The sequence below is a fragment of the Halichoerus grypus genome, chromosome 10 (genome assembly GCF_964656455.1).
Source record: "Halichoerus grypus chromosome 10, mHalGry1.hap1.1, whole genome shotgun sequence".
In the NCBI taxonomy this organism is placed as follows: domain Eukaryota; kingdom Metazoa; phylum Chordata; class Mammalia; order Carnivora; family Phocidae; genus Halichoerus; species Halichoerus grypus.
In genome coordinates, this window is record NC_135721.1 from 75326660 (window position 1) to 75353210 (window position 26551).

The 26551-nt window shown below is 55.1% G+C and overlaps 2 protein-coding genes and 1 long non-coding RNA gene across 9 annotated transcripts; 1 reads left to right on the forward strand and 2 right to left on the reverse strand.

Annotated features, from left to right (window-relative positions):
• Window positions 1–875: 875 nt before the first annotated feature.
• CNNM3 (cyclin and CBS domain divalent metal cation transport mediator 3) lies at window positions 876–26501 on the forward strand. 5 transcript variants are annotated; one of them, XR_004911346.2, is made up of 9 exons: window positions 876–2262; window positions 9509–9652; window positions 10647–10796; window positions 11171–11340; window positions 11544–11640; window positions 11999–12132; window positions 12577–12715; window positions 15554–15653; window positions 16204–18637. XR_004911346.2 is itself a non-coding variant. In XM_078056631.1 (9 exons), exons 1-8 carry the CDS (start codon window positions 906–908, stop codon window positions 15703–15705), a joined length of 2199 nt encoding a protein of 732 aa, XP_077912757.1. In that variant the 5' UTR covers window positions 876–905; the 3' UTR covers window positions 15706–15742; window positions 16202–18637. The 5 variants fall into 5 exon arrangements, 4 of the variants coding, with proteins under 4 accessions (XP_077912757.1, XP_035929632.2, XP_035929630.2 ...); XM_078056631.1 differs by lacking the exon at window positions 15554–15653 and adding an exon at window positions 15698–15742 and having other exon boundaries at window positions 16202–18637; XM_036073739.2 differs by lacking the exons at window positions 15554–15653; window positions 16204–18637 and adding an exon at window positions 25927–26501.
• Window positions 18001–20007, reverse strand: LOC118523942 (uncharacterized). The gene is made up of 2 exons (XR_004911347.2): window positions 19413–20007; window positions 18001–19207 (listed from the first exon to the last, which is right to left on the reverse strand). It is a non-coding gene; the product is annotated as an uncharacterized LOC118523942 (long non-coding RNA).
• ANKRD23 (ankyrin repeat domain 23) lies at window positions 21016–26250 on the reverse strand. 3 transcript variants are annotated; one of them, XM_078056633.1, is made up of 6 exons: window positions 26185–26250; window positions 24719–24862; window positions 23206–23301; window positions 23041–23121; window positions 22809–22904; window positions 21016–22506 (listed from the first exon to the last, which is right to left on the reverse strand). In XM_078056633.1, exons 1-6 carry the CDS (start codon window positions 26209–26211, stop codon window positions 22210–22212), a joined length of 741 nt encoding a protein of 246 aa, XP_077912759.1. In that variant the 5' UTR covers window positions 26212–26250; the 3' UTR covers window positions 21016–22209. The 3 variants fall into 3 exon arrangements, with proteins under 3 accessions (XP_077912759.1, XP_077912758.1, XP_077912760.1); XM_078056632.1 differs by having other exon boundaries at window positions 23023–23121; XM_078056634.1 differs by having other exon boundaries at window positions 22805–22904; window positions 23023–23121.
• Window positions 26502–26551: the final 50 nt, after the last annotated feature.

Below are 26551 nucleotides of genomic sequence, written 5' to 3' on the forward strand. Positions count from 1 at the left end.
TCATACACAATGGGTGAAAAACATTCCATCCTGTCAAGACCGCCTCCCGGGCCGGTCTTGTCTTCTAAATAACTCTCTAGTAAGGATCCTCTTGAATAGTTCTTGTTGTTCCTGAGGAAGTATTTTCCCAAGGATTATCTGCTAGAAGTGGCGTGACCAGGTAACAGTAATTTCTGACAGAGCTGCCCTCTGCTAACGTGGCTGGGAAGATGACCAGGCAGGTCGTGTTGGAATCCTGCATCCGTGCTAAGTCATGCTTCACTTTTCTCCTGTAAAAGTAGCTCTGAGGGTCCAATGAGGTAGTGATTTCGTGTGTTTACATAATTACCATCGTTCTCCCTGGCAGGAATGCAAGTTCCTTGAAGGCAAAGGGCTGTGTCTCACGTCCCCAGACCTATAGCACAGTCGGGCACAATCTCCAAGAAACTTCAGCTTCCCAACGTCCGGTCACCGGTTCTTTCAGCTCTCCTTGCCCCTAGGCCAGTGGTTCACGGGGCCCTTTCCAAAGAAACGGTACATCTGCCACACACTTGAAATCTCTGCCTGCAAGCCGCTCCGCTCCGCGCCCCGAATCAGGGACTTCCCAGAGCACAAGTGCGGCATCCGGGCGTGCCGGCACGGCCTGTGGGAACCGGACGCCCAGCTCGCCGCTCCGCGCGTCCGGGCGCTGACCACCTCTCGCCCTGGGAGTCACGGCCGAGCCCCGCAGGGCCGAAAGCCCCACGCCCCCGGCCCGCCCCGGGATCGCGCCGCCGCTTGTTTACTCCCCGGCGCAGCCTAGTCCGACCCTGGGGCCCGCCCTCGTCCGCTGCTTATTGGCGGAGGAGGCGCCAAGGCTAGAGACGATTGGTCCAGGGGAGGCGGAGGGGTAGGCTGCGCGGGAGGCCGAGAGGGGGCAGCAGGCGATGGCGGCGGCAGCGGCGGCGGGTCGTCTAGGCTGGTTGCTCGCCGCGCTGTGCCTGGGAAACGCCGCCGGGGAGGCGGCGTCGGGCCCGCGAGTGTTGGGCGTCTGTCTGGAGGAGGACGGAGCCGTGGACGCGGGGTGGGAGCGCGGAGGAGAGGTGCGGGCCGCACCGGAGGCCACCTTCCGCCTGCGCCTCTTCGGCTCCGGCTTGGCCAACAGCTCCTGGTCCTGGGTGGCCCCCGAGGGGGCGGGCTGCCCCGAGGGCGGGCCGGCCGCGTCTCCCGAGGAGGCGGCGGCCCCCACAGGCGAGTGGCGCGCATTGCTGCGCCTGCGCGCCGAGGCCGCGCGCCCGCACTCGGCGCTGCTGGCCGTGCGCGGGGAGCCGGACGGCTCGGCGGCCCGGGAGGCGGCGGCCCCAGCGGGCGAGTGGAGCGCGCTGCTGCGCCTGCGCGCCGAGGCCGTGCGCCCGCGTTCGGCGCTGCTGGCCTTGCGCGTGGAGCCAGGCGGCTCGGCAGCCGAGGAGGCGGCGCCGCCCTGGGCGCTGGGCCTGGGGGCGGCGGGGCTGCTGGCGCTGGCTGCGCTGGCGCGGGGCCTGCAGCTGAGCGCGCTGGCGCTGGCGCCCGCCGAGGTGCAGGTGCTGCGCGAGAGCGGCTCGGAGGCCGAGCGCGCGGCGGCGCGGCGCCTAGAGCCCGCGCGGCGCTGGGCCGGCTGCGCCCTGGGCGCGCTGTTGCTACTGGCCAGCCTGGCGCAGGCGGCGCTGGCGGTGCTGCTGTACCGCGCGGCCGGCCAGCGCGCCGTGCCCGCCGTGCTGGGCAGCGCGGGCCTCGTGTTCCTGGTGGGCGAGGTGGTGCCGGCTGCCGTGAGCGGGCGCTGGGCGTTGGCGCTGGCGCCGCGCGCGCTGCTGCTCAGCCGCCTGGCCGTGCTGCTGACCCTGCCGGTGGCGCTGCCCGTGGGCCAGTTGCTGGAGCTGGCGGCGCGGCCCGGGCGGCTGCGCGAGCGCGTGCTAGAGCTGGCCCGCGGTGGCGGCGACCCCTACAGCGATCTCAGCAAGGGCGTGCTGCGCTGCCGGACCGTGGAGGACGTGCTCACGCCGCTCGAGGACTGCTTCATGCTGGATGCCAGCGCCGTGCTGGACTTCGGCGTCCTGGCCAGCATCATGCAGAGCGGCCACACGCGCATCCCAGTGTACGAGGAGGAGCGCTCCAACATCGTGGACATGCTCTACCTCAAGGACTTGGCCTTCGTGGATCCCGAAGACTGCACGCCGCTCAGCACCATCACCCGCTTCTACAACCATCCGCTCCACTTCGTCTTCAACGACACCAAGCTGGACGCTGTCCTGGAGGAGTTCAAACGAGGTAACGGGACATCGGCGAGGGGACACGAATGCCAGCGCTCTCCGCTGGAAAAAGGGTGGGGGTTTATGGAAGCCTTGAGGAAAGGGTCCCATCCTTACGGAGGTCTCTCCGAGTACCCTTTTAGATGATGGCCTCACAGCTCTCAGTGACCTTTTGAAATACTCAAAGGCTGTCGTTCAGAGCGCTGTGGAAAGCAAAATCCCCTTTTTCCTGGTAGGCCTAATTTGGGGAGCTATGTCCACTTGACTCTAATCCACCAGCTTTTTCCTTCATTTTTGTGGGCTTTGGCTTTGTAACAGGTCTAAATTCTTTTTTTTTTTTTTTTTAAAGATTTTATTTATTTATTTGAGAGAGAGAATGAGATAGAGAGAGCATGAGAGGGTCAGAGGGAGAAGCAGACTCCCTACCAAGCAGGGAGCCTGATGTGGGACTCGATCCCGGGACTCCAGGATCATGACCTGAGCCGAAGGCAGTCGCTTAACCAACTGAGCCACCCAGGTGCCCTGTAACAGGTCTAAATTCTTAAATAGAAACTAGAAGAACAGAAAAGAGGATAGTCTTCAGACATCTGGTCGCTTTCACCTGCACACATACCATCAAATTAGCAGGGCCTGTGAGGTTTCAAGGGATCATTGTTAAGGTCTTTCATGGGCTGCTGCCATGCTGATAACAGAAGAAGGAATGATACCTGATATTCTGCAGGTGTGGGAGACACTTCCACTTTGATTTCATCAGAAGCAACTTTATGGATACTGATTTAGTCTCCCTTTTGTCTTGTCTTTTTTTTTTTTTTAACTTCCCCTTTTCTGATCATGAATAAGGTCTGTCAGGGTCTCCCTTAACTCCACAGTTCACCCTCTTCTTTCACCTTGGTTTATCTGAGCAACTCCAAGGTTGCAGGTAAAAATGGAGCCCAGCCTCCAAGTGTGAAGGTGTGGGTTCCTCTGCAGTCCTCTCATTGTCAGGCTTGGGTGTGCTCCCCAGAACTTGGCTGCTCCTTGTCCGCCAGCCATGCTTCTCACCCCTGAATTCCTGCAGGAAGAGCATGGGGGACACCCCAGGACTCTGGATGGGCTTGACCCGAAAGGCTGCATAATGTGAGGCTGGGAAGAGAGCGGAGCCCCCGATCTTCCTGGCAGCTGTGAAGTGTCCTGGCCCCAGGCCGCATGGATGTTGAGTAATTAGTCGTGGCTTGGGTGTTGAATAGTTAGGCAGTTACTGTCCTTACTGTACCTGAGGATTGGGTGGGAGACTTTGCTGTGCAGCTTTGACTGCTCTGCTAGAGCATCTCTTGGGTGCTCTTGGCTGTTTCCCCAAGAAAGTGGCTATGCAGCCCCCCTCAGGGGAGGGGAGCCTGGGGTGGGGGCCAGACCTCTGCTGGTGAGTACTCCATCTGGGCCTCTGTAGTTTTCGAGGCAGTGGAGGTTCTGGTGGCCTGGAGTGCGCCAAGGAGGGTTCCATCCTGCCCCCGCCACCTCCCAGCTTGAGACCCTGGGAAGGCTGGACTTGATCTCCGGGGCGTTGACTTTGAGCCCTGACTGGTATGGAGACCAGTGGGTAGGGGGTCCAGCTAAGAAACGGTGGTAGCTGAATAAAGGTGGGCAGCGGGCCTGGAGAGGAGATCCAGAAGGGCATCGGGAGGTGGAATTGAGGGGGCTTTGTGGTTAGCTGAGGAGCTAAGGGTGAGGCCTGGGTTTCTGGCTTCGGGATGCTCTTGCCCTTCCCTGAGGCAGAGCACTTACAGAGAAGGGAGGTCATCGTGGTGGGGGGGGTGGGGGGGTGGCACAGGTGAGTTTGTTCTGGACACTGGAATGTCTGTGCAGTGGCCCAAGAGGCCGACTCAACCAGTTGATGAGAAATACGAGTTAAAGACCCAAGCAGGAGATAAAGATTTGGTTGTTGGTAAAGAAGTGGTTGCTCCAGCCGTAGGTGTGGCACAGAAAGCCTAAACCCCTGAGGGCACAAGCATATGAGGGGTGGAGGGTAGCAGAGGAGAGCTGCTGAGGAGACCCAGAAGTTCAGAATGCCCTAGAAGAGACCACTTATCGAGGGAAGGCGAATGATCAGGAGAGGCCAGCATCATGTCATTTGGATCCAACAACCAGGATACTCGTGACCTCTGCAAGAGCAGATTTGGTGCTCCAGCGTGGGTGATGGGGAATGAATGGGACGTGACAGCTGAGGTAGATGGGCCTGCCATGAGGTATGGCTGCAGGGCAGAAGCCAGAGCAGTGGCTGGGAGAGGGCTGGCACGGGAGGGGGCCCTCTGCTCTTCAGTTGAAGATGGGCAAGTTGAGTGGCTTTGGGTTGAAATGTTGACAGAAAGGAGCCAGTCAGGAGAGAAGGCCCACAGTCTAGGCTGCTCCTGTTCTGGGATGGTGGGTGGCCTTGGAGTAGCTCTGGGGAACCCGGAGGTTGAATGGGGAGCTCCTCAGTTGTCCTCGCCTTCCTCCTCCCCTGACAAGTGAGGGCCATTCTCAGGGGCAAATTGGCTTCGTCTTTCCTCTGACTCCTGGAGCCTTTCTCTGCTGCTTTTTGCAGTGCACTCCTTTGGCAGATATCTGTTTTTCCTCATTAAGATCCATTTTTAGCCTAACCCCTTTCTTCATTCTGCTTATGAACAAAGGGCATATTGCAGCCTTTATGGCGCCTGAGGTTTTAGAAATCAATTCCCTTCCCGTCTCTCTGCCAAGTGTGTGAGGTGGTGGTGCCCTCTGAATTTCCTGAAGCTGGAGTCCTTGGCATCTTGGCAGCTACCATTCCAGGCCCTGTTCCTTTCATCCCTCAGGGCACTGTTTTGGAACTTTATAGTCTGGGAGAGGCACCTTTTCTGGTGAGGCGCTCCTTAGTTAGTGTGCAGACTTAAGATGATACTGAGTATTTTGGGCAAACATTACCAGGAAGAGAGTGTACTCTGGACCTGCAGTAAAGTGTATTTTCTTTAAAGCTATTAATCCCACCATCTTTGTCAATCCCCCAGTGAGAATATTCAAGGACAGTCAACCAAAGGAGGAATTAGGATGCATGCTTTTCACAATCTCTGCTTTAAACCAACCGAGTTCTGGCTCATTGTCAGAAGCCAAAGGATCCCCAGGATTCTAAAAAGAGTCAGACCTGCTGTGAGGAATGTTAGCCTAGCACTTTTCTCCTAGGATATGTTCTGACAGTTGCTTTAAAAAATAAAGGAAGTTGGGCGGGGGGGCGCCTGGGTGGCTCAGTCAGTGAGTAAGCCTTCTGCTTAGGTCAGGATCTTGGGGCCCTGGGATCGAGCCCTGCATCAGGCTCCCTGCTCAGTGGGGAGTCTGCTTCTCCCTCTCCCTCTGCCCCTCCCCCTGCTTGTGCTCTCTCTCACTCACTCTTTTTAATAAATAAATCTAAAAAAAATAAAACGAAGGCAGAGGAATTTAAACTCCATCTGCATTTTTACAAATATCCTAGAAATTAGGCATTATGGAAGAGTTCTCTAGCATCCATATAATTTATGAGTACATTCGAGCCTGCTAACTAAAATGAAAACCCTGTAGAGCTTTTTCAGGGCTTTTTGGTTGATTCTGGTAAATGCGTCATCTGCCCCTTACCTGAGGCTTTTTGCTCAGGGAGAACCTGTAGGCACTTGTCCTGGGGCCTGTTAGTGTTTCTAGTCAGCCAGCCAGGGGCCTGTGTGTTTTCAGAGCATTTTGTCCTATCAGATGAGAAATAAACTTTAATCCCTCCAGCTGCCTGTTCTCTGTGTACCCCTACTGCTTTTTCGTGGTTGCCGTCTGGACCCCTCAGACATTCTGTCTTGAGATGAAATCCCATGGCCACTGTGTCGGGGGATCTTTCAGGGGCTCTGCTTTCGTCTGTTTGTTATCCAGTCATGCCATGTGGCGGGTCACTGAGAAACTTGTGCCTGTTTTACAAAAGTTTGAAAGCAAGGGAGAGGCTAGTCCATTCTAAGGGTAACCTACCTAAGGGGCTGGCATTCTGGAAGAATGCAGCTGAAATGGGTTCTCTCTGCTCTTACATGGTCATCTAGAACCTGGGCTTTGGTTCCTAGAATCTGACCAGAATTGTATGTCGAGCTTCGGCCTTCCTCATCTGGTCTGACAGGTTAGTATCATGTGGCGGGGTGGGCATGGCCCTCATAGAAATGATGCCCGTCTGCTGGTGTGAGCCATTCCCAGCACAGATACCCAGGGGTGGGCAGCATCTGGAAATGCTGCTATTCCTCATTCAGTACTTCTGTCTCAGCAGGAATGAGCAGGTAGTTCTCGGGGACCCCTGGCCTTTCTCTCCTGGAAAGGGGGAAGACAGTGTAGTCATCCCTGCCTGTAATTTTTGTCTGAAGATATTAGAGCATCCTGAAGAACAATACTTTGTTTTCTTTAGAAGGACCCCTGTGCTGGAGACAGTACGTTGGCCCAGTGTAACTCACCCAGAGGGGAGGGTCTCCTAAGATTTGGTCTCTTGTTCTCCAGTGAAAACGAGATGAGTATGGTGGTTAAGAGAATGGATTCAGGGGTGCCTGCATGGCTCAGTCGATTAACGTCTGCCTTCGGCTCAGGTCATGATCCCGGGGTCCTGGGATCGAGTCCTGCATCGGGCTCCCTGCTCCACGGGGAGTCTGCTTCTCCCTCTCCCCTTGCTCCCCCGCTCATGGTCTCTCTCTCTCTCTCTCTGTCAAATAAATAAAATCTTAAAAAAAAGAAAAAGGAAAGGAAAAGAGAACAGATTAAGAAGCTAGCTGCCTGGGTTCACATCTCGGTTTTGCACTTGGGTGAGTCACTGAAGCTCTTTGAGCCTGTTTTCTCTGCAGACTGTAAATGGGAATAATCCTCTGTTCCCAGTAACTTAATAAATGAATACGGCATTAGTGGCCAGCACACAGTAAGCAGTACGTGCCGCATTCCTTCAGTTCATAGGTGCATTGTTTTTTGTATTTCAACATCTTTGCAATCAGGATGTGTCTCACAATTGATGGCATCTTCAATTTGATGAAATACAGTAAATGTTTTCTTTTTCTTTTCTACAGCCTCATTCCCTTTTTTTGTTTAAAGATTTTAATTTTAAGTCATCCCTACACCCAACGTGGGGCTCGAACTCACAACCCTGAGATCAAGAGTTGTATGCTCCACCGACTGAGCCAGCCAGGTGCCCCTGCCTCATTCCTTTCTTGATCATTTGGCCAGTGGTCTACTAATAATAATAGCTTTTGGTTGACTGGACATTTTCTTTTTATCTAAATTTGGAGCAGGGGCACCTGGGTGGCTCAGTCGATTAAGCATCTGCCTTCGGCTTAGGTCATGATCCCAGGGTCCTGGGATCGAGCCCCACATCGGGCTCCCTGCTCAGCGGGGAGCCTGCTTCTCCCTCTCCCTGTGCCTCTCCCCCTGCTCATACTGTCTCTCTCTGTTTCTCAAATGAATAAATAAAATCTTAAAAAAAAATAAAATAAATTTGGAGCAGAGGTCTTCCTGCACCTGATGCGGGAGGGGGGTGGGGGGGCATGGATGCTGAAAGAATGAGGAGGCAGAGCATGCCAGATAGACTTCGAGAGAGTGTGTTTCTGAACTCAAGTTCACTACACTGTAACTAAACCCAAGGTATGTGAAGTATGATTGACACAAAGAAGTGAACTTGACTTTTTGCTTTACCAAAAGATTCTTGAAGCAAATACCCCCTTACATGGATCCAGGCTTGCTTTTACCCAAAACTTTTTTCACTAGTAATGAAGGGCATGGCTGAGATGAGTTTCTCTGAGTTCATATCCTAGACCTGCACAACCCCGTCCAGCAGCCAGTGCCCACATGTGGTCGAAAGACAGCTGGGCTGAACTGAGATGTGCTGGAAGTGCCTCACACACACCAGACTTCACAGACAGTACAAAAAAGGAAAATATGTTTTAATTTAAAAATTTTTTTAATAATTTTTTTTAAGATTTTATTTTTAAGTAATCTCTACATCCAACATGGGGCTTGAACTTACAACCCCAAGATCAAGAGTCCCATGCTTTACCGACTGAGCCAGCCAGGTGCTCCTGTTTTAATATTTTTTATTTTTTTTTTTAATTTTATTTATTTGAGAGAGTGAGTGAGTGCTGGAGGGGGAGGGGTAGAGGGAGAGAGAATCTCAAGCAGACTCCACACTGAGTGCGGAGCCTGATGTGGGGCTCGATCTTGCGACCCTGAGATCATAACCTGAGCCGAAATCAAGAGTTGGATGCTTAGTCTGCCTTCGGCTCAGGTCATGATCCCAGGCTCCTGGGATCGAGCCCCGCATCGGGCTCTCTGTTCAGCGGGGAGCCTGCTTCTCCCTCTCCCACTCTGCCTGCTTGTGTTCCCTCTCTCACTGTCTCTCTCTGTCAAATAAATAAATAAAATCTTAAAAAAAAAAAAAAAAGAGTTGGATGCTTAACGACTAAGCCACCCAGGTGCCCCTGTTTTAATATTTTTATGTTGATTGCATGTTAAAGTGATACTGAGGGCTATATTGTGTTAATTACAATATGTTACCACTTAATTTCACGTGTGTTTTTTTTCTTAATGTGGCTACTCAGAAATTTAAAATTACATATATGGTTTGCGTTCTGTTTCTTTTGGACAGGTTTCATAAAGTTTCATAGATGAAAAGCAGAGTCAGTTCTTGAAGTTTTCCCAACAGTCCCCAGCACTCTGAGGCTTGGGCTTTGTTCAAGCTTCCATTTCTTTATTAGACAAACAAACCAATAGGAAGCTCAGCTGAAGGAGGGGAAGGTGAACAGTTCCAGGCTGCTGCCCTTCCTCCCGCACAGTCTGGGCTCTGACTGGCCACTCACCGTTTATCATCTTCCCCCTGGATGACTTGCATAGACCTTGGCTTCTGGAAATAAAGGACAGCTTTCAGAATGGGGATGCTTCCCCAGGAGAGTCACTGGGTGGCCCTTCTGCGCTCCCCCATGTAGACTGTCCCCGGGGAGAACGTGCTTCTGGAGTTGGTGCCCTTGTGTGTGCAGCCCTAGCATCTGTCCCGGTCTGATGCAGCCTTATCTAAACCACGTTCCTGTAGACCCGAGGCTGACTCCACTCTGCCCCTGCCTGGGTGGCCTTGTGCGGCTGACCGTAGTGCCTGAGATTTAGGGACCTCGTGTGTAAAGGGAGGCTCGTCCTCACGAGCGTGTTGAGAGCCTTAAGTAAGAACTTAGGAAGAGTCTCACTGGTGCCTGGTATGTTGTGGGAACACAGACGTCACCTCAAATGGGATGTAACCTGAGCGTCCCCTCCCCCAGGGAAGTCCCACCTGGCCATCGTGCAGAAGGTGAACAACGAGGGTGAAGGTGACCCCTTCTACGAGGTGCTGGGCCTGGTCACCCTGGAGGACGTCATTGAGGAGATCATCAAGTCTGAGATCCTGGACGAGTCTGAGGACTACCGTGAGTCTTGACTCCTGGCAGCGTTCCATCTCAGCTGGTCTCTCAAGCCTCCTGAGATGTGTGGTGTGCCTCAGAGGACAGCGGGTCTCCGTGTTGCTGAGACGAGGCTGGATCTCTAGTCAGAGCTGTTGGCTAGCTGGGGCCGCGGGGGAGCGGGCCAGGAGGGCCCGCGGCTGTGCGTGGATGCGACGCCGCGGTGGCCCAGCGGGGCCTTTGCAGCCCCACTGCCTGCCTGGGGCTCTGGCTGCAGCAGCAGTTTGGTTTCTCCGGCACAGATGGGGGCTCTGCCCTTCAGGGGCCTTTCCCAGGCTCCCGTCTTCCATGGCCCTTTGGCTTTCTCGGGTTCTTTTCTACGTTACAGAAGCCTCTCCTCAGAGAATCCCGTTCTTTACTGCGGAGAGGGTCTTTCCAAAACCAAAGATCCGGGGGCCCGTGATCATGCCTTAGGGGTGTCTGGCTCTTAGGAAGATGGCTGAGGTCTGCAGGGCAGACACAGAGCCTGGACCTGATGGCCCGGGGCCTGACGTGCACGCTTGGGACACTGAGCCCCCCCAGCTCCATTTGCTATCAAGTGAATCGCTTTGCCCCCGCGTCTGTCCCCAAAATGCAGCCTCTTTAGTTTGGTTCCTCAGGCTGCCATAGGCATGGGGACATCAGGTTAGCTGCTGCCGTGTCGCGCCCGTAATCTGCAGACGTGCTTTCTGGTGAGGGGTCTCTGACCGTCCTGTCAGTATTCTGCCTTTCCAGCTCCGAGGACAGGAGCAGGCCCTGACCGTACTTCCTCAGGACATGGCTGGAGTGCCGGCCTGCCCCCTCCGCCCTGCCAGGTTTGCTGTGTGTGGGGAGCGGCCACCAGGCCCCAGCAGGGCTGTGTCCCCGGGGCTCTGACGCCGCCTCCCCCACCTGAGAGCCCCCAGGCTGCGCAGTGGGCCGCGGTTTGCTCGTACTGACTGGAGGACTACTGTTGCCTCAGTGGGCCTTCTCGCCATCCTAGGAGATGCCGCCGTGCGGAAGAAGCCTGCTCCTCTGAGTGCCCCCCTCAGGCCGAAGGAGGAATTCTCCCTGTTCAAGGTGTCTGACGATGAACATAAAGTGAAAATCTCGCCTCAGCTGCTCTTGGCCACCCAGCGCTTCCTGTCCCGAGGTGAGGGTGAAGGGTGGGCCTTTGCTCTCTGGCCCACCGTCCGGTGGGTCAAGAGGCCCCCAGGGCAGACACCCGAGTGCCCTCAGTCCCGGGAAGGAGGAGCGTACCCAGGAGCCCTTCGGCGCTTCTCTCCAGCCCTGTCAGCACTTCAGGGCCCCTGAGGGACGGCTCCTCTCTGCCAACGGCTGAGAGCTGCAGCCAGGCAGGCGCCACCTCTGGCGAGCCACGGCGGGGGGCCTCGGGGGGGGGTGCGGCCTGCCCAGTTCCCTCGTGTTGGGGAGGTGACTTGGCTCGGGGGGCAGCAGGAGGCGGTGTGGTCGTGCAGGCCACTCTGGGCCCGGTGGACACTGTCCCTTTTTCCCACCACGGGGCAGAGGTGGATGTATTCAGCCCCCTGCGAATCTCCGAGAAGGTCCTGCTGCACCTGCTGAGGCATCCCAGCGTCAACCAGGAAGTGAGGTTTGACGAGAGCAACCGTCTGGCTGCACACCATTATCTGTACCAGCGCAGCCGGCCGGTGGACTATTTCATTCTCATCCTGCAGGTAACCGGGAGCCCGGGCTGGGGCCTCCCACCTGCTCAGAAAGGAGGGAAGGGCCTGAGAGCGGGAGGATCATGCACATCCACGCCCCCTCGATAATTGGGGTTGGTGCTTTCTCCTTGTGCTCTCGTCTGGCGGGGAAGGTAATCTGTCCACATCTCTTTCTCTCCCTGCCCCTCCTCCCTCCCTCTCCCTCCACCTCCCAGGGCAGGGTTGAGGTGGAGATCGGGAAAGAGGGCCTGAAGTTTGAGAATGGGGCCTTCACCTACTATGGAGTGTCTGCCCTGACAGCACCATCCTCAGGTAAGCGCCAGCCCCTCCTGGAGCGGAAGGCTGGGCTCAGCTGCTGGTTGTGCGGCTCTCCGGGGCCCAGGGTCTGGCCTCCCCTTCCTCCAGAGCCCACGCGTCCTGTCGGGTGCTCCACTTGAGGAGGGGCTGGCTTTTCTCTTCTCTGGGCTGTGTCGAGGGAGGGGCAGCGTTTCTCTGGGGCTCGTCGCTGTTGCTCGCTCCTGCCCCCGCCAAGCCTTTCCCGCGAGGAAGTGTGCTTGCCGTTCTTCTCCGTTCGTAGCTGTGGTCACATCATAGAGTGGTCTGTGGGGTGGATCTCTGAGGCGGTGCAGTTGTCCCCACCAGAGACGTCACTGATTGTTCCTTCTGATAGTTCACCAGTCCCCGGTGTCCTCGCTCCAGTCCATCCGCCACGACCTGCAGCCCGAGCCAGCCGATGGTGCCCGCTTGTGTGCGTACTGTCCTGACTACACCGTGAGGGCCCTCTCCGACCTGCAGCTCATTAAGGTGACTGTCTGGGCTGCTCATTGGTGCTGGCTGTTAGGCAGCTCTGTGTCCCCCAGGGGCTAAACCAGCTGGCCGCAAGTTTGTATGGATTAAGAGTAAATTCTTCTTGAGTCTCTCTGAGACTCGCTGGAACAGGACCGTGTTAATTGCTCTGAAGGACAGACGGCCTTGGCTCCTGGAGGTCCCTCTGACTGCTGGCAGTCTAGTCCCGTCGCTGGGACTGTGCGCCCAGTTTCCTTTTGAGATCTTAAAGACTGCTTGACTGTTCTTCTCTGCCCTTAGCTGGCTTAAAGCTCTTCATTTTCCTTGGTCCTGCTGAGTGTGACTCTCCCACCTAGTTCTGGTGCTTGTGGGCAGGAGGGAGACGTGCGACCTTCTTGGAACTTGCTTTCTCCGTCTGGCTTCACAAGTGGCACCTGCCTGGGGGTGCTTTCTGTCCTCCAGGTCACGCGGCTGCAGTACCTCAATGCACTCCTGGCTACTCGAGCCCAGAACCTGCCACAGTCCCCGGAGAACGCAGACCTCCAGGTCATCCCAGGCAGCCAGACCAGGCTCCTCGGTGACAAGACAGCCACGGCAGCAGGTGAGCCCCACAGGGCCACATCCCCCGGTGTGGTAGCCCGGAGGGCGTGCACGTCCTGTGCTGGTCCTTGCTGCTCCCACACACACTCACTCTCTCTGCCCTCACTCTGCCTTGTATTCCTCTTCCCTTGTCCCCTTTTCTGCCCATTCTTTCCTTTTCCTCTTTTCACTGTCTGACTAGCTACGATGACATTGCGCTGCAGGCCAGGTCGCGTGCAAAGTACGTGCGGTCAGCATTTTCTCTGGACGACCTGTCAGCATGGGTTGCCTTCATTAGAGAAGAGTTGCTAAATGGGAATAAGATCAAGTCCAGACACTCTTGGTCAGTTAGGATTAGGGTTAGGTCACCTGGAAAATGAAGACCCAGTCACCAGTGGGCCCAGCTCAGAAGGTGGCTGGCTGGTGGGCACCATGCCAGGAGCTGAGAAGGGCACCAGTTGAGATGTTTGGTCAGGTCAAGCTAATATTTAAGTCCTGCCCCTCACATCTAGGGTCCCACTGGGAGCCGCCGGAAGATCGCGTTGGGTGAAATAGATGGGGCGTAGGCTAGCAAACCCTGCCTTGTAGATAAAAAGGAGACTGTGGAGAGTGGGCTTTGGGTGGGAGTGCTAAAAAGTTAGGGAACTTTCTTGGTTTGGTACTCAGGAAGGTACTTTCATTCTGATTGAGCTCCTGTGTTGGGGTCAGAGATACGCTCGGGGGCTGGGTGGTCCTGGGGGAGTGGGCGGGGCTTCCAGCGAGGCCGTGGCAGAAGCTGCAGGCTGCCGGACGCCCTGGGCACTCTGAGGTGGGGACACCGAGCGCTCTGAACACTGGCTCTGCCTGGCACTGTGCTGGGAGCTTTGCTCATCCTCACTCATCTAAGAACACGTCTCCATTCTCAGAGGTGGCAGTCGTTAGGCCCATTTTACAGAGAAGAATCAGAAGCAGAGAGAGGCCGAGGCGCTCTGGCCTGGAGCCTCTGCATGCCCTTGGCCTCTGGGCAGTGGTGTCCCACAGGGAACAGTTCTGGTTATTCAGACCCGCGCTTGCGAACACGAACGTGTTTTTATGATGGATACTTTCTGAGAGGTGATGTGCAGGTGCAAGGGACAGAAAGCCCCGGCCTGGGCCTGTGAGTGGCTCAGCCCCTGGGCGCTCCATTTCTGTGCGTTGGTAAAAGGGGTCCCAGCGTGAGGCGTGCTGCTCCAGCCCTGGATCCGGGCCTTGCGGGCCTTCCTCGGTGTGTGTGTACTGAGAAGTGGTGTTCTACCTGTTAGGGCTGGTCGCGGTTCTGTATTTACCCACTGTGATGTTCTGTTCTTTTGTGAGAGGCCGCTTGTTCACACCATCACCTTAGACTGGGGTCTCAAAAGCCAGTATGTTTTTGTTTTTTCAAAATGTGAGCGTTTGGTGTTGGTTTTTTCAATGTGAACCTTTTCTGGCCTCACCTGCTTACTGAGACGGCACATGTTCTATTCAAGGCATAGACTTAAATCTAAGAACCATGGTTTTTCCTTCATTTCATTCTTTATTATACATGCAGAGTTTTTTGGGGGTTTTTTTTAGATTTTATTTATTCATAAGAGACAGAGAGGCAGAGGGAGAAGCAGGCTTCCCGCCGAGCAGGGAGCCCGATGCGGGGCTCGATCCCAGGACTCCGAGATCATGACCTGAACCGAAGGCAGACGTTCAACCATCTGAGCCACCCAGGCGCCCTATACATGCGTAGTTTTTTAAAGTCCTTTTGGGGCTTCAGCCGTTCATTGGGCCATCCTCTGAGGAAATACAGGTGTCCCCTGAAAGTTCGCTTCGTGCCACTTTGCTTTTACAAAAGACTTAGGTCGTGCCTGTTTTCACTAACTGAAAGAACTCTGAAGAGGGGTTTTGCTTCTTGAAATGGTAATTGTTTCTTGGCTTTATGCCACGCTGGCTTACAAAAGATTTCATGGGAGCGCTCTGCTTTCAGAAAGCGGGTAAGCCCGTGACCTGCCATGGCTCTGTGGGTCCTTTGCCCCTCAGTGACTGCTTACCTGCTTTGTGCGGGGGCCGGGGCAGTGTCGTAGCCAGAGAGGTCTACCCGAGGCGCCACCGTGCTGATCGTAGTGGATTCCCCTCCCGTTCTGTTGCCATGATGTGGGTTTTCCCCGAAACGTGGCCGGATGTTTGTCCGCAGTGAGGCTCGCCTGCTGTCTTCCTGCTCCCTGCCTCAGCTCTCTGAGGTCGTACTGCGGCTCATCTCTGCTAGGTGGTCCTCCACTGCCCCCCAAGAGAGCTTAGTGTAGCTGCACACGTGGAGATGTCGCCGGGGACGTTGCTTAAATAGCACAGGTCAGAACCATCCCCTGATTGACTTTGGCACTGGATTCGCTGTCAGAAAAACACCTTATTGAGATGCTTGGGAAATTAGTAACTGCCTGAGGCAGGACCGGCAGACTGGCCGGCTGCTGGGCTGGTAAATAAAGTCCTATTGGACCCTGCCTGCTTGTTTCTGGATTGTGTGTGAGTGCCTTTGGCTGCGACAGTGGAGCTGAGCTGTTGCCACAGGGACTATGACCTGCAAAACCTAAAAATACTGGCCCTTTACAGAAAGTTTCCTGACCCCAGGCCCGTCATGTCAAACTCGGGTTAACCCCCGCACAGTGGCCGTTCCCAGAGCTGATTTCCAAGGGAGAGTGCACTCCAGACGCCGCGCTTCCTGCTCCCTCTGGTTCTGAGCCGCGGGCAGTCAGGGGCACACCCGCCTCCCCCCCCCCCCCCCCCCCACAGCACGCCCGCGGGGTGGCCCAAGCCGAGTGGTCCTGCCGGCGCAGCTGCACAGCTGGTCTCCTCTTGTCTCTCTCCCCTCTGCTCTCTCTAGCCTTCCCCGTAGACCTTTCCCTCTTTGGCACATTTGGAAACTGCAGTTGATAATTGACTGTGGACTAGTGAGCATTTTTTGTTTTCAGAAAACACCCAAGGTAAATATCTTCCCTTTCACTTTCTCTTTGCTTTCCTTCCCCAGCCCTCTAGCTGCCGGGAGGAGCCCTGGACACGGCCGCCCCCAGACAGGGAGGTGTTTCTCCAGGGGTGGGTGGTGAGGGGGCCCTTCCTGTCCTTCGTTGCCACTTTTCATTTCATTATTCTGGAAGACTGGCGGGGTCACGAAATAGCCCACTCGGTGGTGGAAACTTAAAGCTTCCTTCCGGTGCAGGGGCTTTCGTGTCCAGGCAGGCTCCTCTCACCCAGCCTTATGGCCTTGGCCTCCTGTGAGCAGAAACCCCCTGCCCTGCTTTCCTGCCTCTCAGTGACGCAGCCCTCCTCCCAGTGGTTTTCTCTTGGGTGGCAGAGTCAGCCTGACCGTTTTCCTGACTGCCCACTCCCGGCTCTGCCTTGACGCTGAGGTGTCCTGAGGCCCCTCTGCCTTGCCAGCCCTGTCCTGTCCTAAAGAGGACTTTGATACTTGGCTTTGATGGGACCTGCTTCCTTCACCGGCTTTGATGCTAACTCTCCTTTTCCTCTCTCCTCTAGGGCCCAACCACAGCAGACCCGGCCTCCCAGCGGAGGAGAGCCCTGGGCGGAACCCAGGGGTTTAACTGCTTGCCAGGCAGCCCCAGCTCTGGGGAATGGACAAGCACGTGGGGAACTGGAGAGCCAAGGAGTAGCTTGTCAGCCTGTCCCCATCCCCTGCAGGCCACGTTTTAGATGGCCCTTATAGATGTGGGTCCTGGGCTGTCCTCAGAACCAGACCTCAGTGCCGGGAGCCTTCAGCAGGTCCTGCCCTCCTTTAGGAAATGGGGGTCAGTTGGGGCACAGCCCTCCAGGCCTGCTTCTGAAGGGAATGAAAAGACACTGTCATCTGCGGTCCCCAGGACCCAGCCTTCTCCCTGTGACAGTGCAGTGTATTTATACCTCTTTGGGCCAAGCCATGATGTGAGTGCACGATTACTGCCTTTACGTGGCCGTGACCTGTACTCGCTTCGCTTTTAATTTGCCAACCTGCTGCTGCTGGCGGCACTTTGAGCAAACCGGGAGCGCTAGTTGGGGCTGGGGGGGTTCACATCCTTGGCCGTAGCCACAGTGAACGATTTGGCTTCCCTTACAGTGCCGTGTTTCAGAGCACGCGCCCCAGCCTGCCCCATGTGCCAGACCTCAGACTCGATGACCCACCGGTATGTGCCACTGTCCTGCTCCCTCCTGTGGAGGTTGCTTCTCTGAGCCCTGTGCTCAGAGCCCTGCGCGAGAGAGCTGGCCCCCAGTGGCACTGAGGAGGCCTGCTCCTTCTGCTTCTCTGCCTGTCTTGCCTAGGTGCTTCTAATGGTATCATCACTTAGTGTGTTTGAAGAAGAGAGGTCACCCGTGGGAGGAAGGGGTGTGCTGCCCCTAACCCTTTCTCAGTTGCTGGATCCCAGGGAGAGGATCCAGCCGTTAGACCTACTTTGTACCTTCTTCCTAGGCCTCCACGGAGAGCTGGCTGGCTGTCATTCGCACAGAGAGAGGCAGGGGAGGGAAGAGTTGGTTATGGAGCAGGTAGAACCTCATCCCCTTTCTTTAAAAAAACCAAAACCCGTCAGTTTTTCTTGTATCTCTGAAACATTTCAGCTCTTTGCTTTTTTGCTGTTCTTAGCTACGGGGTTTTAGAGAATTGGGAACAAGAAGGCATTTATGTTTTTCTTCTGACTTACCCATTTTTACCTTCTACAGTTCTTCAACTGTGCAGAAACAGGGGCGTCACAGAGACGTAGGATTGCAGATTGGATAGGGAGGGAGGAGGATTTCTGGAACCTTTCTCAAAGGAATTTGGGTCCCTTATCTGGGACCGGTGGGGATGAAGGCCAAAGAACAATGGCATGCTTGCTTAGAAACTTCTCAAGGAATTCTAAGAGCAAACCCGGGTGGGAAGCATACTTTACAATCATCTCTCTCCAGAACAGTGGTTCTTAACCTTGGCTGCACGTTAGAATCACCTGGAAAATTGAAAAATACTGATACCTGATACTTGGGGCCTCCTCTTCCGGGGAGCCTGATTTAATTGATCTGGGCATGAGGATTTTATTTTTTGAAACAATTTTAATTAAAAAAAAATTTTTTTTTCTTTTTTTTTTAAGTAAGCTCCACACCCAACGTGGGGCTTGAACTCCCGACCCTGAGATCAAGAGTTGCATGCTCTACTGAGTCAGGCAGGTGCCCCTTAAACAATTTTAGAGTTATGTAAGAGTGAAGGGTTATATCCATATACCCTTCACCCAGCTTCCCCTAATGTTACCATCTTACATATAACCTGGTACATCTATCAGAACTAAAAAAATTAACATTGGTACAAACCTGTTAAGTAAATTACCGACTTTATTTGGATCTTAACGGTTTCTCCAGTAATGTCCTTTTTCTGTTGCAGGATCCAATTCTGGATACCAAGTTGCATTTAGAGTTACCGCTTTTTTCTAAGTCTTTATTTTGAAACGATTACAGATCCATAGGAAGTTGCAAGCTAGAGGGACCCTTCACCCAGTTTTCCGCAGTGGTTACTCGTACATAGTTAGAACACAGTATCAAAACCACGAAGCTGACACCGGCACAATGTGGGTGATCATTCTCTGCCCTCCCAAGTAGATCTGGGTGGCTGCCACTGCCCTCTCGACAGAGCCGTCCCACCACCACGGGGACCTCCTGTTAGAGCCACCCCAGCCCCTCGGCCTCCATCCCTAATCCCTGGCAACCACTGATCTAAGATTTTGTCATTTCAAGAATGTTGTGTAAGTGGGGTCATACAGTACGTGACCATTTGGGATTGGCTTTTTTCACTCAGCAGAATATTCCGGAGATGCATCCAGGTTGTTGTGTGTGTCAGTAGTTCATTCCTTTTGATTGCTGCGTAGTATTCCTCAATACGTTCACTGTCCCAATGAAGGACATCTGGGTGGTTTCCAGTTTTCGGCTATTCCAAATAAAGCTGCTATGAACATTCCTTCCAGGTTTTTGTGTTAACGTTGGTTTTCTGAGGTAAATGTCCAGTAATACAGTTGCAAGGTTGTGTGGCCATTGCATGGTTTGTTTTTTTAAAGAAACTGCCACATGCCTTTAGAGTACCTGTACGATTTTACGTTCCCACCCGCGACGTGTGAGTGATCCAGTTTCTCCAAATCCTCGCCAGCATTTGGTGGTGTCACCATTTTTTATTTTCAGCCATTCTGGTAGGTGTGTAGTGAGATCTCATTGTGGTTTCCAGTTGTATTAACATAATGGCTGCTCTATAGCTTTTCATGTGCTGCTTTTGTGCAGTATCTGTTCTTGTTTTTCACCCATTTCTAGTTGGATTGTTTGGTCTTTTACTGTTGTTTTGAGAGTTCTTTATTCTAAATAGTAGTCCTTTGTTGGGTTTTTAGTTTGCAAATATTTTCTCACAGTCTCTAGCTTATTTTTTCATCCTTTTAACAGGATCCTTTGTAGAGCAAAAGTTGTTAATTTTGATGAAGTGCAGTTTACCAGTTTTCTTTTACGGATTGTGCTTTTGGTATCATGGGTAAGAATTATTTACCTAGGGGCGCCTGGGTGGCTCAGTCGTTAAGCGTCTGCCTTCGGCTCAGGTCATGGTCCCAGGGTCCTGGGATCGAGCCCCACATCGGGCTCCCTGCTCAGCGGGAAGCCGCCTTCTCTCTCTCCCACTCCCCCTGATTGTGTTCCCTCTCTCGCTGTGTCTCTATCAAATAAAAAAAAAAAAAAAAAAAAAAAGAATTATTTACCTAGTCCTAGATCCCAAAGATTGTCTCCTAGGTTTTTTTTTCTAAAATTTCTATAGTTTTATGCTTTACCTATGTGATCCATTTTGCGTTAACTTTTGTATAAGATTTAGGTCAAGGGTTTTTGTTTTTTGTTTTCTGTTTTTTAGCCTGTAGATGTCCAGTTGCTCCAGCACCATTTGTCGAAAATGCTTTTTCCTCTGTTGAATTTTTTTTTTTTTTTAAGATTTTATTTGAGAGAGAGAATGAGCAGGGGAAGGAGCAGAGGGAGAGGGAGAAGCAGACTCCCCGCTGAGCTGGGAGCCCAGTGTGGGGCTTGATCCCCAGACTCCGGGATCATGACCTGAGCCAAAGGCAGACGCTTAACCTACTGAGCCACCCAGGTGCCCCAGTTACTATAGCTTTATAGTAAGTCTTGAAATTGGGTAGACTGGCTCGTCCCACTTTATTTTTCAAAATTGTTTTAGCTATGTTTCTATTTTTTAAAATTTTATTTATTTGAGGGGCGCCTGGGTGGCTCAGTCGTTAAGCATCTGCCTTCGGCTCAGGTCATGATCCCAGGGTCCTGGGATCGAGCCCCACATCGGGCTCCCTGCTCTGCAGGAAGCCTGCTTCTCCCTCTCCCACTCCCCCTGCTTGTGTTCCCTCTCTCGCTGTGTCTCTGTCAAATAAATATCTTTTAAAAAAAATATTTGAGATAGAGCACAGTGGGTGGTGGGGGGGACAAAGGGAGAGGGAGAAGCAGACTCCCCACTGAGCAGGGAGCCCGATGTGGGGTTTGATCCCAAGACCCTGAGATCATGACCTGAGCCAAAATCAAGAGTTGGATGCTTAACCAACTGAGCTACTCCGGCGTCCCTTAGCTGAGTTTTTAAATCATCTTATTAACTATATCTACAAAAAAAATCTTGCTGGGATATTTGGTAGGAGCTGCATTAAAGCTGTGTATCAATTTGGGGAGAATTGACATCTTTACTAGATCTCATCTTCCAATCCACGAACAAGGTATGTCTCTCATTTGTCGTCTTTGATTTCATTCATCAGTGTGTTGTAGCTTTCAACATACAAGTTCTTAAGTGTTAGATTTACATCTAAGTATTTTGTTTTTAAAGGCAACTTTAAGTGGTACTGTGCTTTTAATTTTTGTGTTCATGTAGTCATTGCTAATACGTAGAAATAACGTCTTTGTAGGTTTATCTTATATCCTGAGATCTTGCTGAACTCCCTTATTCTAGGTGTTTTTTGTAGATTCCTAAGGATTTCCTACATAGGTATGTCGTCTGCATGATGATGGGGATACCTGGGTCCTACCCCCAGAGACGCTGATTTAATTAGCTTGCACATCAGGTCTTTTGAAACCTTCTTTGTGATTGTGATAAGCAGCCAAGGCTGAGAACCACTGCTCTTTGAACTTGGCCATCAAAGAGCGGAGAGATGCCTTGAGCACAAGAGCCAAGTGCCTGGACGCCCCACTCTGCACTTGGGGGCCTGTCTTGCTGTCAGGCCCGTATGGTTAACAGGTTGAGGTTTTGCTGCTGAGGAAGACCAGGTCCTGGGCCTAATGAGCTGCCCCCACCCCCCAGCCCAGAACAACTAGGCTGTGATGGATAGTCAACAGTTTTAATGAACAAAAAACGAAGTGTATAAAAGGGTCCCCATCTTCTAGATGGAGAGTCGTCTTCTCCATGAATTTGAACACCTGCTTATCCTATGGCTCCAGCACCTGGGTGAACTGTCAGCACAGTTCCCTGCAGGGCTGGAGCTGCCCGTGGCAAGAGAAGGTGTGTGAGGGCTGTAGTCGCTTTTTCACATAGTGAGAATAGCCTTGTGCTTGGCCCAAGAAGGCCGCCGCGTTAGACTAGAGAGAACTGCAAAATGCATGTCCATCCAGGTACTTTACGTACATGAGGGAGGCTGACCTCATCAGCCGGTCCCTCCGCCTGCGGTTCTGCATTTAGGGCAGAGTTCCTTAAAACTCACTTTGTGCCAGTTCAGGACCCAGCCCCGCCAGCAGCATGGGTCTCCGCCAGCGCGGCGTGAAAGAGAAAAGGCAGGGAGGGGAAGGAAGTGTGAGAACTTGTGTGCAGCTGGGTCCTGACCCTGCCCCCACGCAGAGAGGGGGGAGCAGTAGGGGTGCTGCTGCTCTCTGCTTCCCCTTCAGGGCCGAGCAGGTGCGGCCACGCGGCCCAGGCCAGGGCTCAGGCTCTAGTGCTAGCGTGACGTTGCCTGGGGCAAAGGAGGGTTGCAGGCCGCCACCCCAAAAGTTGGGTGGGCCACAAGCAATCCCCAGCTCCCAGGCATGTCACCCCGGCACGGGGCGCCACCAGCTGGCCAGCTAGAGAGCGGCAGGCAGGCGGACCGAGGCCTGCAGATGTGGGCACAAGGTTTCCCGAAAATAAACGTGAGCTCTGGCTTGTGTGTCGGGGCTTCTGAGGCAACCAGGTTGGTACTGGGCGGGTGCGGCAGTGGGGCCTCGACCCCGTCAGGCACCCCCTCCAGCCTGCCACACCCAGCTCCGGGAGCCAGAAGGCCCGAGCTGGCTGGAGCTGGAGGCAGTGGAGTCCCCAGAGAAAGCCCTGCCCCGAGGGCCTCGGCCAGCTGCGCGGTGCCCCACAGCGGTGTGGCCTGGATGGCGGCTGGGCGGGACACTGGCCCTTGTGGAGGGAGGGGCCCAGGCGGAGGATGGGGGGATATCGAGCGCCCAGCCCCGGGCAGCTCGAGGCTTAGGACTCTTCAGTATTGCTCCAACCTGGGCCGCTGAGGACCCGCTTTGTGTCCGGCTTCCCCGGGGTTCCCCGTGTCAGCCCTTCCTGGCGACAGCGCGGCGGGGAGCAAGTCCTCGCCAACCCTTGGAGCCAGGGAAGCCGGCTCTGTCACCTGCTGGGCAGGGCTGGCCAGAGGGACGAAGACCACAGAGGGGTGCGGACAACCGTGAGGGCACGTGGCGGGGGGTGAAGGGTGGAATGGTGGCTGAGAAGTGACCGTGCGGGGCTGTGGGCGGCAGGACCGGGTGCGAGGGTGCCCCGCGGGGGGCCTGCAGTGCTTCCCGGATGCCCCACTGCCCGTCTTGCGCCAGCTGCACCGCGGTCACCGAAGCCTGGGAACAAGGGCCCAGGATCAGTCCTTTTCTCCTACGTAGGAGCCCCCCACCCTCCTCAGACCAGGGGGCCTAGTACGTTAGATAGCCTGGCCCCCCCGGAGCAGCAGCACCTACGTGGCTTTGTAGTGGCCGTGCCGTGCAGCCTCATGCACAGCCGTGTCCCCTTTGGGGAAAGGGGGCTCATCCTCCAGACACCCCCCCGCCCCGCAGGGTCCAGTGGGCACGAGCGGTCCCCGAGCTCAGGCTCCGAGTCCCCATCCCCTGGTGGAGCAGACCCAAACCAAACAGCAAGCACCTGCCTTGTCCTGGGCATCAATGTGGGTCCACATGCGACGATGCTCCAGGCAGTCACAGTGTCTCGTGTGCACGGCCATGTGCAGGGGGGTGCTCCAGATCTAAGGGGTGAGAATTCCTGTCACCCCCCCCCCCCGGGGGGAGGCCGCCTTACACCACCAAGGGGCTGTGCTTTCTCTTCCCTGGGAACAGGCCGCCCCGCAGCAGCGCACCCCTCACCCTGTCCCGGGCGTTGACCTGGACTCCCTGGCTAAGCAGCTGTTTGAGGATGTCCAGGTGTCCTCCACGGCAGGCCCAGAACACCGGTGTCCTGTCCAGCTACCAAACAAAAGCACCGATGCACAGACACGCTCTCGTGCGGGACGGGGTCTGCCGTGACGGTGGCTCCTGCCCGGTTCTCACCAAGTTGCGAGTGTCCACAGCACTTGCCTCCATCAGCTTGGTCACGAGCTGGCCATGACCCTTCGGACAGACCCAGTGCAAGGCGGCGTGGTGCAGCTGGGGGTGGAGACGGGACATCAGGCAGCGGGAGCACAGCCGCCCCCTAGAGGCCCGGCCCTGGGTCCTAGTCCCAGGACTAGGTTCCCCAAAGGTACGCACCAGCTCCCTGCTCTCACCGAGGGCCCCTCCTTCCCGGCTCTGAAAAGGCCCGCAGTTTCCCAGGCCAGGACTGGAACACACGGAGGATGGCACCCCTGCAGCTCTGACACTGTAGTCCGAGTCCCCCCACTTGCTACCTTGTCATGGGCACTGGGGTCCCCTCCATCTACCAGGTACTTGCCAATCAGGGCCTCCTGGCTCTCGGCAGCTGCCTTCAGGAGCATCTCCAGGTCCACAGACTCCGGCCTGCGGCTGGGTAGGTTACAGGGCGAGACCAAATCACTTTCGCAAACCGCAGTCTTCACCAGTCTAGCCAAGCAGCTCCCAAGAGCCAGCTGAGGACTACATGTTGGTTGGTGGCTGGTACAAACTAATTCTTAACTCCCTTCCTCCCCCAGATTCGGGCCGACGAGGCACCTATTACGCCCATTATGGGTTGCCATGCCCCCTGCCCCCAAGTTTATATGTTGAAGTCCCAACCCCAGGACCTCAGAATGTGGCCTTATTTGGAAATAGGGTCATTGCGGCTGTAATTAAGATGAAGTCACACTGGAGTAAAGTGGGCCCTAATCCAATGACTGGTGTCCTTAATGAAAGGGGACACATGGGCACAGCGGGCACAGTGTGAGTGCCATGTGAACTCAGGAGAGATTGGGGTGAGGCACCCACAAGCCAAGGAACACCAAAGCTAGCCACCAAGCACCAAAAGCTAGCAGACTGGCAGGGACAGATTCTCCCCCACAGCCCTCAAAAGGAACCAGCCCTGCCGGTACTTTGATCTCAGACTTCCAGCCTCCAGAACTGGGAGAATCAATTTCTGCTGTTGAAGCCACTGTGCGTGTGGTCCCCAGCAAACAGGAGGGCTGTGGGGCCTCCAGAACGGAGTCTGTCCAGCTCAGCAGGCCCTGGCGGTGTCCGCTCTTCCCCAAGCCCTCCCGCAGTGACAGGAAGCGCTTCCTCACAAACTCAAGCCCCCCCACCCCACCCCCGACTTCTCACCTTAACCACGGGCTCACGTGCCCTAGGGGGGGGACTCTGCATTTCAGTCGCCTCTCTCCCCATCTTTGAACCAAGTTTTTCAAGTCAGCCAGTCTCCAGATTCCATCTGGAGCTGTTAAATCTCTCAAGCTGGGGCACAAGAGCAGGCCAGCGGTCAGCCACGGGGCACCAAGGCCTCGGGGGCAGGCTCCGGGTTGGTCTGGCCCTCGCCTCTCCCACCCGCAGGAGGGGCCCCAGCCACCCGAGGTCCTCGGGGCTCAGAGCCTGCCCGCCTCGGGGTTGGCACTCACCACCCCCCAACCCCAGCACTGCTCACTTTCTTCTTCTCTTCTCCCAGTTCCCACCGCTCCCAGGTCACAGCCTCTTCAGCTCCCAGCCTCCAGGCCCCAGGCCCGCCACCAGGATCAGGAACTCCATGTCCACATCCTGACACTTTCCTTCCAACTCTGTCTCCACATACCTGTAGGAGCGGGATAAGGAAAAAGACTCAGAAAAATGAGGAAGCCTTAGGAAACAGCTGTGCAGTACAGGGATCCTGACGAGGTGACCTACAGAGATAGCATTGTAGATGTCATAGTGGCCTGACCCTTGGCGAAGCTTCCTGGCGCTCTGCTGGCATGCTCCCTGATGCCCATGGCTCTTGGCTCTCACCCACTGTAGTGTTGCCCAGGGCCCAGGAGGATAACTGCCGCCTACCATGTCCTGTCGCAGGACACAGGGTCAGGGGCATGACACCGTGTCTATTTATACTGCTGGGCTTGTGTCCAGGTACGCTTGGGACAGGTGACACCTCAGCTTCCCTCCTGGGCTGTCGTCCTTACATTCCTATCAGATCACGCCATACTGCCACCTGACCCCGAGCTCAGAGGAACAGAGATGCCTCCTGGGTAAAATTCTGAATTCCTGGGTTCAAATCTTGGCTCTTGTGAAACTCTGTTTCTTCATCACTAGAATGGGGTAAAACTAGCACCTAGCTCAAGGGGCTGTGAGGAGGAAACCGGGCCAGAACCCACCGTACAGTGATCTGCTCTTCCTTCCTGCCCCCACCGGGCGTTCAGGAGCTGGGGAGCACTGAGGAATAAGCGTTCTAGGGGAGAGGGAAAAGGTTGGGATGATAGGATGGCAGAGCGTAGGGCTTCCAGCCACACAGAACGAACGAACTGTATTCTCTTCCAAAGCCAATGCTGGTGGCAACCTAACACTCCTCTGGGCCTGCATGCTGCCCCCCCCCCCCCCTCCGCTGAGAGGCCGCACCAGGCAGGGTCGCAGTGGGGCTTGCTGGGCAGCGTGACTCCTGGGCCTCCTGGGCCCACCTCACCAAAGCAGACACCCCAGAGCGTCACCAGTGTGACCGTTCCTCTCACCGCCCAGGGAACTCAGAGCACCCTTCTTCCTCCCCGACCAAGGCAGCCAGACCCCCTGGACCATTTCCAGAGCAATGGCTATGGCAGCAGCTGAGCTCAATCCCCGCAGCTATGCTCGGGTCTTCTGAGTAGCCTGCTGTTTCCTGTTTTGCCATCACAGTCCAGGGCAAGACTCCCTAAACTCGAGGGCTGTCATGTCTACACCATCACCGGGTATCTCCCCGTTGCTTCGTCTGTCACTGCTTCACAGAACTGGACAGACAGAAAACAACTGCGTGTTTCTGCTCCTACACCTCTCCTCCGACCACAGGAAGCAGCCGCCTGCCCCCCTCCAGCTGGACCCCCTCGTTCTGCTGGCCCGGCCTGGGGACGTCTAGACCATGACCTGCCTCCCACCCCCGCCGCCGCATGTCCGTACCAACTGCTGGATGCTGATGACGTCCATGGTCCCCCCCTGCTCTTCACGCCCCCAGTGAGAGGAGCTGAGCTGGCTCCTGGGGGCAGGGCAGGGCAGGCCAGGGGCTTGTGCCCGGGGCCAGAGAGCTCAGTGGTTCTGTGACGCTGACCGAAATACCAGTGTGGGCGTGCAGCCCGCTGAAGGCAGGAGCCACTCTGAGCTGCATCGGGTGCAGCGTCAGACACCCACTCTCCTGCACCTGTGCCATCCCCTACACCTGCTCAGGAGTAATTTGACCAATAAACGTGTGGCCAGGGGTGCCTGGGCCACTAGAAAAATGTTGAGCGTGAGCCTCCCTGTTGCCACAGGTCTAGGTGCCTGAGACCCT

Bases quoted from the DNA above. Each gene is read 5' to 3' on its own strand.
- CNNM3 (XM_036073737.2), top strand. From the start codon at position 906: ATGGCGGCGGCAGCGGCGGCGGGTCGTCTAGGCTGGTTGCTCGCCGCG. The intron at 11,341-11,543 runs GTAACCGGGAGC...TCCACCTCCCAG, and splicing joins ATTTCATTCTCATCCTGCAG to GGCAGGGTTGAGGTGGAGAT. The intron at 11,641-11,998 runs GTAAGCGCCAGC...TCCTTCTGATAG, and splicing joins CCTGACAGCACCATCCTCAG to TTCACCAGTCCCCGGTGTCC.
- ANKRD23 (XM_078056632.1), bottom strand. From the start codon at position 26,211: ATGGACGTCATCAGCATCCAGCAGTTG. The intron at 23,302-24,718 runs GTGAGCAGTGCT...CTCCACCCCCAG, and splicing joins TGGGAGAAGAGAAGAAGAAA to CTGCACCACGCCGCCTTGCA. The intron at 22,905-23,022 runs GTGAGGGGTGCG...CTCACCCCTTAG, and splicing joins AGGTCAACGCCCGGGACAGG to ATCTGGAGCACCCCCCTGCA.